The sequence below is a fragment of the Salminus brasiliensis genome, chromosome 10 (assembly GCF_030463535.1).
Source record: "Salminus brasiliensis chromosome 10, fSalBra1.hap2, whole genome shotgun sequence".
In the NCBI taxonomy this organism is placed as follows: Eukaryota; Metazoa; Chordata; class Actinopteri; order Characiformes; family Bryconidae; genus Salminus; species Salminus brasiliensis.
Window position 1 is genome coordinate 36,026,706 of NC_132887.1, and position 21,610 is coordinate 36,048,315.

The window sequence follows — 21,610 nt, forward strand, 5'->3', positions numbered from 1 at the left end:
GGCTGTGCTCTGTCTCCGGGTGGGTAGAGGGCACCTCATCACTCGTGAAGCGATGTGTGGTGGAGCTAGGGACCTGGCGCTTTACTCTGAGGGTGTCGGCTGCCCAGCAATGCCACATCGGTGGCAGTTTGAAAAGAGGCGGTGGCTGGTTTTGCATGTATCGGTGGAGACACACACTCAGAGTAAATTGGCAGATCCCCAGCTCCAGCACACCGCCTAACATCGCTTCACGAGTGATGAGGGTGCCCTCTACCCACCCGGAGACAGGGCACGGCCAATTGTGTTCTCTCTTACTCCTCTTCCAGTTCAAGGCAGGCCTGTCTGTGGCTTAGTGGTTCCTAGGTCGGTCCTGATCACCCGAACCACAGAAGGCTAGGTAATGGTTGTCAGCCTTACTATAGCAGTGTCTCTAAATAATGGGCCTCCTGTCTTATCCAGCAACCAGCAGGCGTCTCCTCGCCGAGTTCATCATTGTGCATTTGGCTTCAGGTCTGAGAGCACAGTTGCTGATGTGCATTACACGATGAAAAAGTCATGAGTTCTTGTATTGAACTCTGTACTGGGTCAAGGGCTTAGCTGGGAGCTCACAAAACCACAGCAGCTGATGCTCTGTTTTAGGCAGGCCTTACAGTACAGCAACACAAATGCAGCACTAAGAATCCTGTGATCATTAATTTGGTAGCGGGGTTGTACTTTAGGAAGCTGAGTGCAAAGCAATGTTCAACACAGCAGGTGACCTATGAAGTCGCACATAAAGGTTCATAGCATGCTGAGATCTGAATCCTTGCAATTCCTAATAATTCAGACGTAATATGAAGTACACGGTATTATGAAGGAAGGAACAGAATGTGACAGGAACCAGACGATGTGTTTAATGCCTCTTATTGCACGAAGCTGTTATAAATACACTGCCTGCTGCCTAAGCCGTTTGTATACAGATATTTTTTTAGAAAAATTAGTGGCCTAAAACTTTTTTTTTTTTAAATAAATTCACAGCAGAGACCCACATGCAGAGTCTTGTGTTTTCCCTGTTTATTTTCTGTGTTTGTTTGGATTTATTCTGCTCCCTAATCTAACCTCCTCATTACTGCCCCTGATCTTTGTGTAGTCTGTAGCCACGCCGTCTCGTCATTGCTCCCAGATGTTTCTTGTCTTGGGTCTTAGGTTGTGTTCGTGTTAATTCCACAGTGTTGCCCAGGTTTTATGCTTACTTAGGGTCCCTTTGGCTCCCATTTGGCTTTGGTCTGTTTTTGTTAGTTTAATTCTTAGTCTAGTCTTTTGTTTGCTAGACTTGCACTTGCGCTGTTTCCTCGCCTTCACCATCATTATTACGTTATTGTGACATTGTGACCAGGGTTCCCATCACCATAAAAAGGTGGCACGTTTTGCTACAATGGGCACAAACAGTTTCACACCAGACTCCTCTGAATGACTTTATTTATATCTTAGTGACTAAATTATGTAGAAATAGTTGTAAATGTAACGGTTTGTCATATTCGTTTTATATATATATATATATATATATATATATATATATATATATATATATATATATATATCTTAAACATTTGTTATTAGGAAGCTCAACAGAGACATATGTCTATATGTAACAAATAAATGCTTTCCAGAGAAACAGTGTTCTATATACTTGTACTGAAAGAGGAATGTAAGCATTTACAGTTAATTCAATTGCTTTGGTGCATTTCTCTGATCAGAATTAAAGTTCTCATAACTGTTAGTTTAACCTCTGCAAGATGTAGTCATTTGTGCACATCATAGTAGCAGTTTCTCATTGCTTCCAACAAATTGCAAATGCTTTTAGACATGTATCAGTTTCTTCCATACAATTCTCTGCAGTTTTATACATTATCATTTGCTTATGTGATGTCAGTCAAAATGAACGATCCTATTGAATGCTGAGTAGTCATTCCCTATAAAACTAATAGTTCTTATTTTTAATTGCTTGAATCATTACATACAAAAAACATTGAACTAGTTGTCAAAGCAAATCTTTTTTAATTCAGTTAAATTTTATTTATATAGTGCTTTTTACAACATATAGACAAAGCATTATGCAAACTTATGCATTTCTTTATTATTTTTTCCTTGAAAATGTCACCCAAATTGAACAATTTCTATCAGGTGAACCTCAGCTTTCACTGATGAGGAGTGTTTGCAGCATTAGCTGTAACCAGGATTATTTATTTTGATGATTTTGACATGAATACTTGCTTTTGATGAATGAACTACATTGTGAGCAAGTGACACCTGCTTTTGCGTGTTATCAGTTAGGCTTTGCAGTTTGTACTAATAGTTTTTAGACATGCACTTACTGATGTGCAAATGGTAATAGTGATGTGAGAAATGCACCAAAGCAAAGATATCTGGGGTATGTACTGTATAGATACTATACAGATATGACTATCTACAGATAGATAGACAGATACAGAAAGATAGATTGATAGGTAAGCAGGTAGATAAATAGATGGCTAGCAACATAGATAAATAGGGAATAGGGAATTTACTGTATGTGGTCATTTTAATTATAAATAGACAGACAGACAAATAGATATAGACAGACTTATCTAGATAAGTAGATAGACAAATAGATACAGACGGACGGACGGACGGACGGATGGACAGACAGGTGGAAGGATACAGACAGACAGACACACAGACAGATAGATGGATAGATGCAGACAGACAGATATATAGACATATATCTTATATATATATAACATATAACATTCTTTCATCTGAAAGAGAGGTAGGCCGGTAGATAAATAGATGGCTAACTACATATAAATAGGGCATAGGGAATGTACTGTATGTGGACAGACAGACAGACAGACAGATATAGATTAAATAGAAGTAGACGGAAAAGGAAAGCATATATTAATAAAGTGTTCTCAGTAAACTCTCTCTTTCTCACTGCTTTTCTGTAGAAGGAAATTCAAGTCTGATTATTCATTGTGGATGAGGAGCCTGTGGATTTCCCCCATCCCCAAACCGCCCACACTCAGGGTTTAATTCAGGCCACAACACATGGAGCTCAGCCTCAGCTTCTTACATCCAATACGAGAACAAACTGCACCCTCTCTTGCTCGTCTGAGCTACAGCTGATTATCACTGATCTCAGAACAGTTTTTAACAAAGCCAAAGGCAAATGGTGAGCCTGTCCCTCAGACAGTTTCTCCCGAGACACTGTGAACACTGTGAACATTCTGGAGGAAAATGGATGAGAGATGAGCGCTTAAGGGCTTAATATGACATCATATCTTAATCTTACATTAATTTTCTTGCTTATATAAAGTATACGTATTTAGTGTATATATGTATGTATATATCTATCTAATATATATATCTCATTAACATTCATGATTGATCACGCCTGATGTTTAGGGTCCTGCATTTTATGACATTTTGCTGACACCTGGTGGTGAGAAAGAACTGGCATCCAATAAACAAAACGGGTTGCCTTTGCCTGAGGTTTACTCTAGCGGTATGCAGTGCAGTCACTCCTACCTTGTTCACCTGTCTAGGTCTGTGCAAACTCTGCACAACCCTCCACCTCTCAACCATAAGCAGAAGCCACCTGAGCTCCAGCTCAACGTTATCAGAGGTCACCTCCCTCTCTCTTACAGTCTCCTCCCAAATCATCCTCTGCTTATGGCATGGTCCGAACTAGAAAGCTGAGGTTATTGAGATTAGTAAAGATGGTCAGAACACAACCTGGAAAAAGTGACCTTTATTTACCAAAAGGTTACAACTGTTAAAAAAACAACAACAAACAAACAAAAAACAAACCAACACAACCAGGCCATCATGTGTGTCTGCATCACACAGAGCCGGTCAAATAAAGCTGCAATGTCTCAAATAAACATTGCTTTAAGCATTTATTTAACATAGACATTAAAAGTTGAAGGTGCATCCATAATCTCTCTGATTCACCCTTACAGCTCGCGACTGCACTCTGGCCTGCGGGCTGCTAGCGCTGATGGTTATCAGGTAATCTACTGGTTATTTAATTATTAATTAATTTATATATATAAAACAATAAATAATCATATTCAATCCTGCCCTCCAAAGCCTAGACTGCAGCGCCACAAAAATGGCAAAAGTCCTCCAGAGCAGAATTCATTTAAAAGTGTTTTATTATTTTTTTATAATTAAAATTAATTTCTGTGCAGAAATTAAAAAAAAATGTTTCCCGCCAGAATTGAACTGAACTGTTCGGCCATGTTGGAAATAGCGTTTACGTCACTGCAACTCAGCCAGTTCCGGCTTCAGAGGGTGTTCGTGTGATGCTTCCTGGTGGGAAACTCGTTTTTCCAATAAAACCAACACCGCTGGACAGCAGCATGTTCCATCTGTGTGACCGACAGGCTACCAAGGTGGAGTTTTCAAGGGACAGTCCTACCGAGGACCCGGCCTATCTACCTAGTTGCAGCCTAGGCTTTGGAGCTGTCGATGTTGGTTGTTAGCTGTGTGTTTCTTCCTGTGGGCAGTAGAGCACGTTTAGATGCTTATGTTAAATATTGATGGATCTCCCCCTCTCTCAAAACTAAAAAATGAAAGGGTCAATACCAAGCGCTTGGAGGCGGGGCTTAGTGAGGAGTGGGCGGGGTAGAAAAGAGCCAGTGTGATTTTTCCTGCTTGGTGCGACAAGTGGGAGTGTCAGCGTTTAGCACTTTTCACTGTGTTCCCAAACTGCTACCAGCAGTACATACATGGATCAGCCATTACATTAATACCACCTCCTTGTTTACTGCATCAGCTCCACTGACCATATAGGAACACTTTAATGGTCAGGACCCCACAGAGCAGGCAGCTAGCATTGGGGTGGTGGGTCAATCTCAGCACTGCAGTGACACTGACTGACATGGTGGTGGTGTGTTAGTAGTGTGTGTTGCGCTGGTACGAGTGCATGACGGTGTCCTTCTGTGTTAAAATATTATAATATAAATTGCAGCAAATTTACCAGATTGTTTTGTATGTTTAAATAATGGTGACCGTCATACACTGATGTAGTCTTTTTATATATGTGCTTCTATTCGAAATGAATTCCCTTGCAGACACACTTATCCTTCATCGCCTTTTTCATGAGCACTGAGGCACCTCTGGCTTTGGAGAACGAAAATATTAGAGGACAGATTTTGGCAGTTTGCTAATCTGATAACAGGCTGATTTTCCGAGTATCTGCTCGGCTCTTTTTTTTTCCCCCTCAGGATTTTGCCATAACCCAGCTGCTTGTCGAATCTCCAAAGAACTGAACTCTCCATAGATGACCGTGTCTCATCGTCATGTACTATGTAGTGCAATACTAGTGCTCTAGACCAGCCAAGACACTTTCCCAGAGGACCAAAAAATTCCTTTTTCCGTGAAAAGGAAAACCGCACATTCCCACATTTGGTTTTTGCTGCTCATTCAGTGACTCTAAGCACCTCTACAGCTTGGCCTTGATTGTGGCTTAGACTTATTAAAGTTCCTAAAAGGACGAGACAACAAGAGAGATTCGTCCAGAGTTTGAGACGAGCAATGGCACACTCATGAAACCGGGGGAATCCTCCACTTTCTGAATGTCTGAGTTGACGTAGCTGAGGTCAAGCCAGAGAACACTATTACTTGGTGTCTGCAGTTTGTTTCATTAGCTTTGCGCTAGAGCGATGCTGCAATGCTATATGATGCTGGGTGATGGGGGCATAGTAATGAAGAACTGGTTGGTATAGCACAGTGGGTAATAGCACTGAGCTTCATGTAACAAACTAGGGTTTCCATCCCTAGCTGAGCAAGAAAACCAGAATACACCAATAATGTCCTTGGGCAACGCCCCTAACACTACATTCACCTTCCTGTGTAAATCACTCTGTATAAAAACACTATGGTCACTATGAGAAGCCCTGGTCGTGACTGGAGCTGGACCCGTAGCCTGTTGACCAAAAAGTGCTGATTCAACGCATGTGTTGGAGCTGTGGAGCTAACTTAGCAATTTATAAGAAAGCTAATACGGTTACCACAAACAAACAAATACTAAATTGACCATGAGGAGTGAGCGGTTGGTGATTTGTGTGCCAGGTCCTCCCAGCTGAAGAGCTAGCTTATCACACTGGCTAACTTGCGTAATAAACAGTAAAATCACAGAAAGAAGATGAGACTCTGGTCTCTGACTCCCTTTTTCCTTATTACTTCATACATTAGCATTTCCTCTGTTTTGACCCTTTAGAGCTGGCCTTCAGAGGTCAGCCATGTGCAGCCACAGCACATGTGCTATTGGTTGTGGACATGAATTCATGCGTTACAGTTCACCCAAATTTTACACACATTATTCACCTAATTCTGTTGCTCAAATCGACAGACAGAAGCCTAGTGTGACCACGAGAAAGGGTCAGTGAATTCTTGCATTGTTAGTTAGGCTACGATAGATCAACTTTCCCATCATTGCTGTGACAGGTTTCCCAGAATGGCCACATAGTGGCTGGGAAACATTTCATAGCTCTTTTAGTACAGCTCCATGCTATCAAACCAAGTGTCTCATCAGCAATTGTTGCAGTGGCCTCTTTAACTCATTTAAAACTGCTGCCAGGGGAGTTACAGGCCTGCATGTCCATGCTGGCCAGAGTAGAGTGTATAAGCGGTGGAATGGACACTTCCTGGGTGCTATTTAAAGAAGTCCAGGGATGACTATATCAGAGTGCAGTTTAGTGCTTATTATTAACAAACAAAATAAAGAAATTAGGCTAAGCTGTGGACCTGGATTTTAACTCGTGTTTGTCAGGCCACAAGGGTCAGCTATCCACACTCAGATAGCTTTTGTGTGCATTATTGAATGGAGTAAACTGACCTTAACTCACACCAGCAGGATCTTGCGGATGCCCATGTCTTGACAGTTGCGGATCTGTATGACAGAACTTGAAATAGTTGTAGCGCTAGTGTTATTTATGATCATATCTCATCATGTACCTCTGTGGACAAGAAATGTTGTCTTGCACTATGCAGAATCCTGCTGCTTGGGTGTCTCTCTGGGCCAGCCAAGACACCATCATACAGAAAGAAGAACATTTCCCCCTGGTTTAACCGGCAAAGTCTTAGAAAAACAAAAAAAAGTAATGGTGACCGCTATGGTTGTGTCCACAGAAAGGCTGGGTCATGGAGCACATGGGCCAGTCTTTTGTTGAATGGTCTATAGAAATCCTGCAGGATGTCTTTGGTGACGGGCAGCATGGGTCCTAGATTCCGGTTGGCCGGTTTTCTAGTATTGGATGCTGGGCTTTTAGTGATGTCTGCTTCCTTCTGCTGGGTAAGTGGCCCTATGGAGTCAAAGATAACACACTGACACATGGCAGCTACAAAATCACACATTTTCAAAACTTCCCATGGTGTCTGACTCTTGTCCTCCTACACAAAGACACATCTTAAACATGGCAGGTAACAGAGGAGTTCAATGGGGGTGTGTTAGAGAAATGGACTCTGGCCCTTTGAAGGCAAACACCTCACTTTATTCACTGCCATTGGTTTAGACAGGCAGTGCACAAAGCGGTAACCCTGGTATTGTGTGTACTACTGCTGCTGCTGCTAAGACATTTAACATTTCCAATAACACACCTGATTAACCTCATCATCTAACTGTCAAGCCCTTGGTGGTCTGGACCAGGGGAGTTAAATGTGAGAAATCACAAAAACATTTTGTTTCCAGGACTGTTTTCTGTATTTTCACAGATCAGATCTATCTAAGAAGATACAAGTAACAAACCTAAATGTAGAAAGTCAAAGACTCTGTGCATGGTGTCTTTCCTATTCGTGGCATGATCCTCCAGTCGCAGGACCAGGATCTGTTCTCTGCTAAACACACTGAGCCAGTCAAGGAGATAGACCACGTACAGCCCCACCTGCAGCCTCACCTGCACACAGAAACAGAGACAAACTGCAACAGCTGCAACAAATACGCAACAGCTGCATCTTAAAGTAAATGTGCTGAGCTACAATCAGCTTTGTTTAAAGTTTCTCAACTTTATTAATTTTTAGAAATCAATATCAGTCCCTTCATTTAGACAAGGCCTTATTTTATTGCTGATATCAAGAAACTGGAATAAAGGAACATGAAGACCAAAAAGGGCCAAAAGAGTTATGACATAACTAAATTTGGCATTTTTTTGACATTTGACAAATTCTGGGAATTTAAAGACTCCACAAAGCCGATTCCGATGAGGTGCCATAAACCAATTTGGCATGAAAACTTAGGAGCATTTTTTAAATTTTTAAAGGTTTAACTAGCTGGCTAATGCAGAACCCAGCATTACTGTTAGAAAGCTGAATATCACTTCTGTACTGTACTTACTAGCCTCTGCATCAGTGGCTTCTCTAGCGGTCAGGATTTCCTTATTGCCAAATGGGGTTCCAATAGTTGACGTATTTAGTGCATGCTGGGTATTGTAGTGAGAAAACATTGATGACCAAAAATCAATTACAGTAAATTCTATCAAACCGATGCACCTAAGGGTCGCAGTGAAGTGCTACAGAACATTGCATTACATCTGCTAGACATGGTTAAATGCTTTAATTTCTGTTGATACGTATCTATAGAATAATGGGTGTGTATGTTCTATGTGAAAGTGAAAGAAAAGGAACCTAAAACACGTTGCAATTGTATCACTGCCACCATCCTTCTGGCCTCTCAGTCCCACATACAGTTATGTTAAATATATATGTTCTTATACATACAAGGGGATACATATACATCCATGATACACAGCAGTGTGCCTTATTGTATAAAAAACGAGGGTTTTATGTTTTTGCTTGTGTGATGTCCGCTACTAGCATTAAGAAACTTCAATTGATTAACTGACCAGTAGAGGGAACTGAGCACTCATGTATGAAAATGCACCTCACACAAAAGTTCATGGAATTTGGTTGCCATCATTTTTTTACCAACCCAATAGTGGCTCTCCAAACTGAAATGTTCATACCAGTGACTCTAAATCGAAATCCAAAAAGGCTCCGATGCCTCCTTTTATATTTCATAATGGAAGACGTTTAGCTTGTGATGAAATCCTATTTTTTCCCCACAGAAAGGAGGTGAATAACACATTCATTGAACCAAGAATCGAGCATGACTAATCCTTGCTGTAGCCTCCAGCACACGCAGCTGTTTCTTCACCAGTTAGAGGCTCCTGATCTGAGGAAAAGCCACTCATCCACCCTGCAGAAATATCTAATCTACTATCCTGCACCTGGTAGCTCTGTATATAGATATACAGACAGATTATGCCAGTCTGACTTATGATGACTAATACCAGGCCTGAGGAGAAATCTAGCTTTGACTATTAAGGGTAATTATATTATTAAGATATTAATGTGAGGCACATGTCCCAAGTCCCAATTGTATCATATAGAATTCTACATTTCGTGAATCACTAGACCCCTGCTTTGTGAAAGCACCATAGGGTTGCTTACTCACAGGCATGGCGTTGTTGAGGGTGGTGTTGTAGACGCAGGAACGCATGGATCTCTCAGCCAGGCAGACTTCAAACAACTGCAGGGACTCCGACACGCGCTCATGGAAGTCCTCCACTGTCTTATTTGCCATGCCAAAGTACAGATAGTCTGAATATAGCCTATACACACACACACACACAATGCAATGAGCTCTTAGCAGTATTTTATAGTCTGACTCTACAGGCATTAAGAAGATTTTCCAGACGTGAATAATTCTATAAGGCTCTGAACGTCTTACAATGCCACAATGGTAGATCACACTCTCTCCCCTCACTGCTTGTAAGCAATGTTGGCTGGCACAGATGTCTGTCAGCTGGTGCGGCAGAGCTGGGGACCCTGCACTTTTCTTCATGGCTGCCCAACAATGCCGCATTAAGGACGGTTTAATAAGACTTCACATGTATCAGAGCAGACATTTGTCTTTACCCTACTAGTGTTGGAAGCATTGCCAGTTGTAGGGGGACTTATGAATGGCTAAGGTAACAGGCACTACCAAATTGGGAGGAAAAAGAAGAAAATTAACAAACATATTATATATATATATATATACATGATAAGTTTATTACCTTTCTACAGGATCTCTGAGCATCACTATGAATCTGGCTTGTGGCTGGACTGCATGGATAAAGTCCTGCACCAGAAAAGGAGGTTCCATCCCTGTTCTGTTGTCATAGAAATAAACCCATGCGTTGTTGTCCCACATGGTGGACGCACTGGCCTCACCTGTCAATCAAACAGACATAGCAGGATATGGACCCTCTTTCAAGTATCCCTTAAAGTGCTGAAGTTTCTTTTAAGTGTCTTATCACTGGCATAAGCTTTTGATTTCGTTTGATTGGAGTAGGCATGGTCATTTGTTTGATCTTGAGCGTATTAAGTTGAACACTTCCACAGATTGTCTTTGAAAAGAGCTGTTTGATGTTCTTTCATTTTCAATGCGTCATTTTAACAAAATAGACTTTTCTGATATGACTCATAGCAGGAATGACTGAAGGGCAAGAAACGTCGACAAGCTCTAGAGTCCACAGAAATGTTCTCTGACAGTGAGCTTTGTTCTGCAAAAGTTCTGTAATTGAAATGGCCACATCTAAGTTCAATGAAAACCATGCTGAGTTATAACTTTACCAATTATGATGTCTGTCTTGGTGTTTTCTCTTGAGAAGTTGCCCAGTAGATCCTGAATCTCATAAGCTGCCTGATCGAACAGGTCCAGGTAGTCTTTCAAAGGATATGGGTTACGGAAACCTTCACTCAACCTGATGATACCTGGGACAGAAAGAAGGAAACTCTGAAGGAAGCCAAATGGTAAAATGGTAGCGAATCGTCCACTTTTAACAATGACAATCTAGTCGTGAAGACATCAGTCCAGACTGTCACTAACATCCAGCACATAGCAGGAGGCTCTTCTGAACGTGTATGGTAACTACTAACATCTCAAACTCACCAAACCTCTTCCGTGTCCACCAGTGAGGTTCCTTCATGGTTGTAAACTGGACCTGTGGGTGCAGCCGAAGGCGATCATAGAGATCTGTGGTGCCACACTTGGGCTGACCAATGATGTAGAAATAGGGCAGACAGCGGAGACGGTAGCGTCTTCCTGCGTGATGATGGAGGTGCTCCTGAAAAGCACTGCGCAGGTGGTCATACACTGCCTGGAAGCGTTTGGAGTAAAGGGCATACAAGTTCTGCCTGTATGGGTCCACTGTGCTGTTCCCAGTGTATTCCTCATACCAGCAGGGGTTTTTGAGGTAGGGCAGAAACTTACGAGGGATTACGGAGAAAATCTGTGAGGGAAGAAATAGTGGCTTTAAAAATCTTTTAAAAGTTTGAATGGTTCAGCTGATAATCACATGCAAACATTGTGATGAGTATTATATTATGTTAAATTATGTTAAATTGTTTTTTTCATTTTATACCAAAGCTATAGGGCTAATGAAGTTTGATTGATTTCACAACATATCTTTGTCCGTTCTTACAGAGACTCTCTCAGAGGCACATGTATGATTACTTGTTAGCATGGGAGGCTGGTAACCTACCGGTAGAAATAGTTAGCCAGCACCCTGAAGGTCCCAGAACTGACTAGGCATTGCTGCATTGCCCCAGGCAACACTGTTCAGCTCTTTACCAGATATTATTTGGGTGGTGGACTGTTCTTAGAATTGTCTGTATCAGGGTATGAGGCTCAGAAAGTTCACAGTACGGTCAGGGAGGTTATGGTTTAATATTATTGTGTTAACAAATTATGGTTCCATAGTATCAAGGTATTAAGCAACCATTTGAAACCACACAAGTGTGTAAAACCATACACAGGGCACTGTAACAACCCTACCCTACAGGTAAACTGTCAAATACTGTGGCAGATTTGTGGCAGAACTGTCAATTTGTGTTCCTTCAACCAGTTCCTGCCATCCAGTTGGCAAGGCTGAATATTTTCGAGTGGTGGACCACTCTCAAGTACTGCCGGTGTGTGTGTGTGTGTGTGTGTGTGTGTGTGTGTGTGTGTAAACCCTAGCAAAACAGCTGTGCCTGATACATCCGTACACAGTATACTGCTGTCTTGCGAATGAGCCACAACCCATATAATATCTAGTCTGACATACTACTACTACTAGGACTATGTTGGGAAATGTGTGTGAATTGTGTTTGGACTAGATGGGAAGCAGTTCCTTTAGATAACTTATTAGACATTATTAAACACAATTGACCCAAACCCAAACCCTGAACTTCAGCCCCTCCGGTATAGACTTACACCAGGTTCTCTCTCCCTCAGTTCCATTAGATCAGGCACTTCTCTTTGCTGGAACTCCACTTTGGCCACAATGTTCCTCACCACCTCCTTCACTCCAGCATAGTCTTTACCTAAGGACAGGTTTACGGGGTGAGACATTACCCTGAAGTGGGACGGGGACGGCGTGAGTAGCAGTCCATTCTGGTCTCTCGTCAAGATATAGGAAGCCATGATGAGAAATGTGGCTAGAAGACCAAACAGAAAGCTGAAGACCTTGACCTTGCGTATGGACCCGAAGCCCCAGGGACCCCATTGCTGAGACGGACTCCTGCTGTCATCCACTGTGGTCAAAAGGGTTGACCATCCATCTCCCAGACTCAGCAGCACAGGCCTTCTTTTGTAGTCATCCATTTCATCCACAGTGCCAGTAAGGAGGCCATATTTGTAGTCCATTGCGGTCTCTCCTTATGGCTAACATATGCTTTCTGATTGTCAAGAAGGTTCCATTCAAAAATGAAATTGTGGAAAACAGGGCTAAGCCAACCCAGGGAGCTCCTGGAAAAAGTAGCAGTGAATTACACTCTCATGATATTAACATTGCTCTTTCAGCAGGGGTTGTCCCTGCGGCCTCTGAGCCATTGTTTGTGATGGGATGCCTGTGGGTAGTGGAAAGGCTTTGAGGAATGAGTGGGCAGGTTGGTGAAGGCGAAATCACCTCAGACTTGAGTGAAATCCCAATCTGTGAGGCATTAGAGCATTTCCCCACACACAGCAGATGCTGTCGTTGAGGTCACACTCACGGCAGCTCGGATGACGGTGGGGTGTGTTCCTGTAATACAGAGAGTGAGCATTACTGTAAACCGAGCTATAAATACATCAAGTAGGCTTTTAACTCACGGTTATTGATTTGACCAATGTCTCGTCTGGGTTTCTCAGTCAATAGAGCATCGCAACTGCCCTGATTCCTGTCTCTGTCTCACTTGCAGAGTATGGATGCACTGGTATGATGTTTATTTATGTTTTTTTTTTTTTAAATAGTAAATATTACCACCACAGTAGTGAGTTATGGCTAATATTAGTGGTAATGGCAAGATGGTATAAATATCACTCTGGCTGTTTGTAAACTGTAAGGCCGGACTGATATGTAGATCAATATTAAGGTTGATATTAAGTGATATTGATATTTCATACTGGCCAATATTAAGTGTCCATTCATTTTCTCAGGTTATAGCTTATAACAGAAACAGTACAGTTGCACTCAAAATAATCATCTTTCAGCTGTTTACAATAAACCAATCAAACAAGAACAATTTAAATAGCTCAACACGACTAATACAACAAGCGTTTTCTCCAAATTCAATACAAAATGCCACTTTCAATGAATACAGTCTCAGAATTATTCAACCTCTGCACCCACCCCCTCATCTTTTATCATTAAACTTCTACTGTTATGGACTTTGACCATACAAAAAACTATTTTTTATATTATTTACATTTACGGCATTTAGCAGACGCTCTTATCCAGAGCGACTTGCTATTTACTCAAGAATAACCTCAGCTAAAAATTCAAAGATCCCTCTAAGTTTAGACACTACTAAACACAATTCAATATGAAGACCATAATACTCTACTATTCGCCCAAGTAAGGGTCTTCAGGCAGCGAGCGACTCTGCTGTTCAGACACCCAGGGGAAGTTTGTTCTACCACTTTGGTGCAGGACAGAAAAAGGCCTGGACGCTTGTCTTCCGTGGATTTTGAGGGATGGCGGGTCGAGCCGAGCCGTACTTGAAGCTCGAAGGGCTCTTGGTGCAGATCGGCTTTTGACCATCGCCATCAAGTATGGGAAATATTATAGTATTATCAGCTAGCTCCTGCTCCAGTACTGATGTTTCACATCAGTCAAGCCAGACTAGACTGTGATAGAAGCAGTAAAGAAGTGCCTGTGTGTGGCGGTGTGTGTGTGCATGTGTTTTGGGAGCTGTTAACGAGAGTAATCCATTAAGATGTGACACCCTCAGGATACACATAATTAGGAACAGAGGAGAGCAGCTGCTAGCTACCAGATTCTTTTTCACTCCGTCACTCCAGCTCTCCCGCAGTCTTCCTCATTATCTTTCACTGACAGTTATCCACACACACCGTAGGGCCAATGTGTTATCGGGTGATGCTGATATGACAACATGTTATTGCTGTAAATTATGTTCTAATGTGTACGTCTACAGAGTCTAGCCTGAAGGGGGAGGTCTGCTATCCAACCTGAGGTCCAACAAAATAACGTGTTTCAGACCGGGTCTGAGACAATTCTTCATTTACATCGGGCTCAGGTAGCGCTCTCTCTCTCTCTCTCTCTCTCTCTCTCTCTCTCTCTCTCTCTCTCTCTCTCTCTCTCTCTCTCTCTCTCTCTCTCTCTCTCTCTCTCTCTCTCTCTCTCTCTCTCTCTCTCTCTCTCTCTCTCTCTCTCTCTCTCTCTCGCCATTTAGAGCCATAGTACTCTGTTACAAAAACTGGTGTTCATAAAATAAGCAGAACTCTGCTGCCGTTTCATTTACTTATACATCAATCAGACATGACATTAAAACCACCAGCCTAACATTGGTTTTGGTCCCCATCATGCTGCCAAACAAGCTCTGACTCACCTATTGACAGTGTATTTTCTTATGTGGCACCATAATCTAAAGTCCCATAAATTCTATCTGTACCTTCAGGCATTCACGTGCCTACAACAGGTCTGCACATCCCTCCACCTCCCTGTCACCTCCGTCTTAATTAACCCTGTCCTGTATCACTCCTGGCTATGACTCCTAAATCGTCATAAACTGAAGGCAAGTCCTGTAAGTCGTAAGTTATGAGGTGGGGCCTCCAAGGATTGCTTCAGTGAGCCTTAGGTACCCGTGACTCATGTCTCTGGATCACCATTTGTCCTGCCTTTGGAGCACTTCTGATAGGTACTGACCCCTGCATTCTGGGGGACCCCCCCCCCCATTCTAAAGATGCTCTGATCCAGTTGTCAAAAGGGCTCAGATTCTTATGCTTGCCAATTTTTTCTTCTTTGATTAAAGACACCAACTTCAAGAACTGACTGTTTAACTGATCCCTAATGTGCTACATAGTAGGCTATATCCCACCCCTTGACAGGTGCCACTGTTAACATGATAAATGGACCAAACACAGGACAAATCATCATCATCTCCTGTCAGTAGACCTTCTTTGCTATATGCAGAAGACAGAAAATTTCTGATGCTGTGATAATGATTATAGACTACATCAGAATGTTTGCAAGCAAATCGTTTGGAGGGGGCTTCTGAGTGGACAACTCATATTCGGTTAGTAGCAGAGCGGCAAGTAAATATAAATCAACATGACCAAAATCATAAGGTAAAGGTGCACGTGTGTCCTCCGCATTTAACCCATCTGGTAGTGAACACACACTCACACACACATGTGTTAGGGGCAGTGAGCACACACACACCCAGAGCGGTGGGCAGCCAACTCCAGCGCCCGGGGAGCAGAGAGGGTAAAGGGCCTTGCTCAAGGGCCCAACAGTGGCAGCTTGCCGAGCCCGGGAATCGAACCCACAACCCTGTTATCGATATCCCGGCGCTCTAAGATACAGCTTGTACAAGGCAGAAGCAATAACCTCCATCACTGGAATGGCGTGCTGTTATGGTATGTTCTGCAGGGGCGAGATAATCTTTCATTAAGTTGCATAAAATCATGAATGACTGATGTGTCATACGGATTTTTAGGGATGTCCTGATCTGATTTAGTGGACCACAAGCGCCATCTGGTGTCCTCAGTTCTCTGAAGATAAATAAAAGAGTTAAAAGTCTGTAGTGTGGAGCTTTTTTTTTACAGTGGAATGTGAAAACAGATCATAATATCTGAAGCTTTATAAAACTCTCACTAAAACGTTCTGTTTTACCAGCGGGAGAACCGCTCGCCTTTCTTTGTTTTTAAACCAGCACTGAGGAGCACATTCAGAACCGAGCAGAGGCTAATGCTAATACACACATGCTATAGAAACCCGAATCGCAGCATATTATTATGGTTACCCACTATCAACCAGTTATTTCACACCAGTAGTAGACAAACAACAACAGATATCAGTCCAGAGTGTGTATCACTACATACACACACACATCACACATCAGATCAGGGGGCTAAATAACCTGATCGGATCTGGGAATTCCTTTAGTGCGACTCTCTCCCACAAGTTCTTACTGCGCACTTCCATCCAGAGGTTTCTTGTCATCGGACGTGGGACAGACATCCAGTCACAAGCCCTGCATGTTACCACTCAAATAAGACATTCACCATAAGAATCAGCATCTAATATACATGTGTGTTTGTGTAAAAGAGAGACATACAGAAAGTAAAATACTTTCAGGGACAGACATACAGAAAGTAAGAAACTGAAAGAGACATTCCTGCAAAACCACTTCCTGAACTACAAGGTAAAAATGCAAACATCTGCCTCTGGTTCTAGTTCAAGAAAGACATTTCCAGATGACAAAAAAACCCAAAACAAACAGAAACAGACACTCCTGTAGCAAGTCCTTGCTATGGCAACTGTGCCCATCTGCAAGATCTGAATCAGGAAAGAGGAAACATCTCTTTGAGTACTGGCATCTGCTTGGTCTGGCCGGATTTTTCATGAAACCTTCCAAGAAAAGAAATGACCACAGGAATTTTTTAAAATCTTGACCACACATACCAGTTTATACTGGTTTGCCTTATAGCAGCTGAATCTAATGGCCAGGTTTTGTCATGACCAATGATCTGTAATAAGGCAGTACAGCTACACTTTAGGACTGAAAAATTAATATTATTCCATTTGTGACCTTAAGAACCTCACAATCCACTGTGTTGCTTGCACAAACATGAACTTCATGGAAGAGTCATAAGAAGGAGACCTTTAGTTTGACCTCGTCACACTAGTACACTACAGAACATCTTCAGAGGCCAAAGGAGCTTTGGCCACATTCAGTAAATGTATGCTAGGAAAAGAAAAGGAACTACATTTCCTGAAAAGAACACCTTGCCAACTGTGAAGCATGGGGTGGAGCTATCATGCTTAGGGGTTGCGTTGCTACCAGTGGCACGAACAATACAGCATGGTTAGAGGGAAGAATGGATTTCACAATCTATCTCATCCACATGTCATGCAGGCCTAATCCAACAACGCTACTGCAGCATTAGCATCCCCCAGCTCGCTTAATGGAAATTAGCTTTACCTTTGCAAGGCAAACACAAGTACACTGCTGGGTCATTTTTATCGATTCATTGTTCATGCGTTTCACCTGGGACTGGGGGTACTAAAGGAGTTTCAACCCCTTGATTCTTGGTTGAGAACTGACTCATCTGGAGTCTCTGTGACGCCCGCAGTTCCTTGCGTGTTACCAGCCTGTTCAGGTCAGCTCTAGTTCTCGACTCACTTTCAGGAGTCAGTCTCCCGTCAACTACCCCTTGTGTTTATGCTCATTTTGGTTAATAAACCCTCTTGCTTAGATCTCCATCTCTGCGAGTGTCCATCCCTCTTAGTCTGGCCTCACACGCCATGACACTATGGTACTAACTACAGTTTTAAAATGAATATCATTCCTAAATTAAATTACAGCTCTGCTGTACCACATGAGGCCAGTTATTCATTGACTAATTGTGGTCAAACAGCTTAAGTAAGATATTAAAAGACAACTGGCTTCACAACAAGCCAAATGGAAAATGCACTCACAGACACTGCAAAACCACCAGTATTAAATTAACACTCAGGCTTGTGTTAAGTCGGTCTCCAGCGTATGCTGTCAGCATTGGTTTAGCTGTGAGGATGTTTTTACTTAGCGCATGCATGTGGTTCTAATGCATTATGGATTTTCAATATTGAATTTATTTATTAAAGTGAGTGCTCGGAAAAGTATTTCTCATTAAATGCCTTCAGAGAGAGAGAAAGGCGGACCAAAACAAAAAGAAGGAGAAAATCAAAAGAGGACATCTCCGTTCCCATGGAGATGAGGGCAGGTAGGTCGATCTGTGATGCAGTTCAGGATGTTGCCAAGGCAAACAGACTTGAGCTTTTGTTCTGTTGAGCATAAATGACATTTCAGAAGCACTGCATGTATTAAAAAACATTTGTCATCTGCTATGCATCCTTATTAACCGGGCCTATTTTGAAATAGATCTATCCGTGCGCCTCTCAAACAATGCATTCTTTTGGAACAACTGTTGGACAAGATTTACAGAATGCTGGTTCAAAACATGTTCAACTAAAACATAAACATGTGGAGGAAAAAGGATACCTTAAGTATGACTTTGACAAAAAATCAATTGCAGTACAATAAGAGAACATTTTTTAGGCCACAATCACGTTAAGGTACCCTTGGAAAATAAAGGAACTGCATTTTATGAGAAGAACACCTTTCCAACTGTGAAGCAAGGGGGTGGTTCTGTTGCCAGTGACAGTGGATTCCACAAAATACCAGCAAACCCTGGATGTAAATGTCAAACCATCTGTTAAAAAGCCAAAGCTGAAAGAAGATTGCTTTCAAAACGTACCTTAAACTCCACCATGGACTACGTGAAGTGATGCAAACAGAAGCTTTTGGAATTGTCCTCACAGTCCATGACCTAAACATCACAGAAATGTTGTGGATAGGCCATAATAAAGCTAAGACCTTAAAAGCATGCTTGCAACCTAGCTATGCTTCATTAGCGGCAGTTCAAAAAGAGGTGCTGGCTGGCTTAACGTCTCCCAATGTTGAGGACAGTAGCTAGTGATGAGGGAGTTTGGTAAATGGATGTAGTTTTTTTTTTTTTTTTCCTGTATAATCAACCTAACACTACCCTGAGAGCAAATTTGCTGTTGTTTCCAACTGGCCTAATTTAGATGAACTAATACACAGTCCAGCTCAGTAGCTTAAAAGCTTAAAAATAAAGCTGCCAAAGAAGATTCTTCAAAGCAGTCCCATATAAGAACCACGTTTGGCTCCCTGGATGGTTTGGTTTCAAATGATGGTTCTCGAATAAAACAACAAAACCTGAAAGGTTGTGTAGAGAACCAACAGTGGTTCTATTGCATCTCTCTGGCCTCTGTTTTCTCTAGTGAGTGTAGCAGTTCGATTCTGGAAACTTAATGATGTGCAGTGACTTTAAACTCAAATGTTTTGGTTGCTATCCCAACTTTGTGAAAGAAGTTTCATGAAATCAATCAAAATACAGATTACTGTTTCTCTGCATACTTTCTTAGTCCCCTTCCACCCTGTTCTCCAATGGTCAGGACCCTACAGGACCACCGCAGAGCAGCTATTATTTGGATGGTGGGTCATTCTCAGTACTGCATTGACCCTGACATGGTGGTGTATTAGTAGTGCCCACAGCACAACCCACCTCTGGTGTCAAAAGGCATCACCCAGAATGATGTGTGGAGGAATGTGTGCCAATAGCCCACCTCTGCTGGCAAGAGGCATTACCTACGGGATTCGAACCAGTGAACCTTAGACTGTGGTGGCAGTAGCCTTAGTCCACTGGACCACTCCGCCTCAGAGCCCCCCAACACCACCTTCCCTGTGACAGACCGCAGTTTGATTTTGTGGCCAGGCGCAAAAACTATGCTACAGCAATAAGAGTAGCATAAACCACTCTAAATCACAGCATTACCAAAAAATACAAGTCTTACATGTACATTGTTGGAACATTTCTGTGAATATTTGATGGCATTCAGCCACAAGACCATTAGTAAGGTCAGGCACTGAGGTTGGACGTTTAGTGCTGGTTCTCAAGTCCCACTCCAACTCATCAGAAAAACTCAAATTAGATGTGAGTGTCATCTCCAATTGCTGGTTGTCGCTTGGCATGGGGCATGGTGACCTTAGGCTCATGTGCAGCTCTTCCAGTCCAGAGAGACCAATTCTATTGGTGATGCTATTTTTTGAGATTATACGAGCTCTGTGTCAGCAATGGGCCACCTTCAATTTGACAACAAAGATGTTTTGATAGATGAACAGATGCAAATTGATTGTGTTGTCTTTGTATCCTGTCATGTCACTAGTTGTGTGGATGTTTTACCCTGTAAAGCCAGCCTCAAATAGATGACCCTTGCCAACATCAGCTATGAAATCTATGTGGAGCCATTGATTTAAATAGCAAATGACTGTATGGGGGAAATACACCAGCGAGCAATGTCACCAAGAATGCAGTTTCAAATGACTAAACTTTACAGCTCAAACACTCACAGTGCAGAAGAGCTTCCTCATTAGTAGCTGATGCCGTGGCTGAGACAGTGTGCAGAGACTCAAGCTGAGAGAGTTATCACAGCAGGAGGCCCGAACCATGCCAAACTGAGTAAATACAAAACAACAGCTTACGAGATTGGGTATGGGTAGAGGTCACGTACACACCTTCAAACGTTTGGGGACACCACGTCTCTCCAAATGCTTTATGTAAGTGAGAATATTTTTGTTGTCAGGTTGCAATAACATATTAAAGATTAAGCAGGTTCATCCTGAGGAGTACAGTATCATGGGTAAATATTTGTGACAGTATTGGTGACAGTCCTACCTAGGGAATAGTGTGCAAAGCCCACAGACTTTATTCCCCTGTTGTGAGGGGTGTCGGCACTCATCAACACTCAGACCTTTCAGTATTTCAGTGCTTTTAAAAGTTTGGAAAAGAGACCTGTCAAACCATTATTTAGGCAAACGATTTTCAAAGCTCTTCATACCAAAGACCAATTTGATAAACATGAAGCTGAGTGGTGCTGAACATACCCAATAAATGGATTCATTTGATATTAATAAATCTTTTTCTTGCTAATACTGCACTACTGAACTTTGGAGGAGCTGCACGAGACCTCTCGCAGAACCACGTAACGCTACGTAACCCGGGTCATACTTGTGTCTAATCCTGTACTATTAATTGTATTTTTGTCAGTGGAGTAAAAGTGAATTGCGCTCCGCACCTGTAGGGGGAGCCCAGGTGCAAAAACAAATACCACTTCTCACATAATGCTGCTTTAAATAAAAAAATGACCTAGAGCCGACTTGGCATGTTTAACTCGCGGGTACAAACTCCCGAGGATGTAAGGACACTGTACGGTAATTTTGCAATAGGAACAGCAGCGTAGTGTGTAATGCATTCTGGGATATTTGGCTGTGCCAAGTCCGCACAAGAACACATCCTGGTATTTGGACTATACTTGGCATGATGTGAACTTTTGAATGGAGCAGTACTTGGGCTGCAACTGATGACGTTTCACAAGTCCACAGGACCGCAAGTACAGATAGGACCGTAGATTGAGAATCGGCCACTCACCAAGGCCTATGCCGCTTAATCCAATTACCATGGTAATGTTAATGGTGGTGGTAAAAACCTGTTTCGCATATTAAAACATTTAAAATT

The 21,610-nt window shown here is 42.2% G+C and overlaps 1 protein-coding gene across 5 annotated transcripts in view; it reads right to left on the reverse strand.

Annotated features, from left to right (window-relative positions):
• Positions 1 to 3,733: 3,733 nt before the first annotated feature.
• Positions 3,734 to 21,610, reverse strand: part of chst15 (carbohydrate (N-acetylgalactosamine 4-sulfate 6-O) sulfotransferase 15) — a 34,855-nt gene continuing 16,978 nt past the window's right edge. For all 5 annotated transcript variants that reach the window (XM_072689945.1, XM_072689946.1, XM_072689944.1 and 2 more), the window contains 7 exons: positions 12,242 to 13,049; positions 10,937 to 11,276; positions 10,618 to 10,758; positions 10,059 to 10,215; positions 9,455 to 9,611; positions 7,751 to 7,898; positions 3,734 to 7,307 (listed from right to left, as the gene is read on the reverse strand). In XM_072689945.1, the coding sequence (XP_072546046.1) occupies positions 7,117 to 7,307; positions 7,751 to 7,898; positions 9,455 to 9,611; positions 10,059 to 10,215; positions 10,618 to 10,758; positions 10,937 to 11,276; positions 12,242 to 12,673 (1,566 nt within the window). In that variant the 5' untranslated portion in view covers positions 12,674 to 13,049 and the 3' untranslated portion in view covers positions 3,734 to 7,116. The remainder of the gene's footprint in view (positions 7,308 to 7,750; positions 7,899 to 9,454; positions 9,612 to 10,058; positions 10,216 to 10,617; positions 10,759 to 10,936; positions 11,277 to 12,241; positions 13,050 to 21,610) is intronic.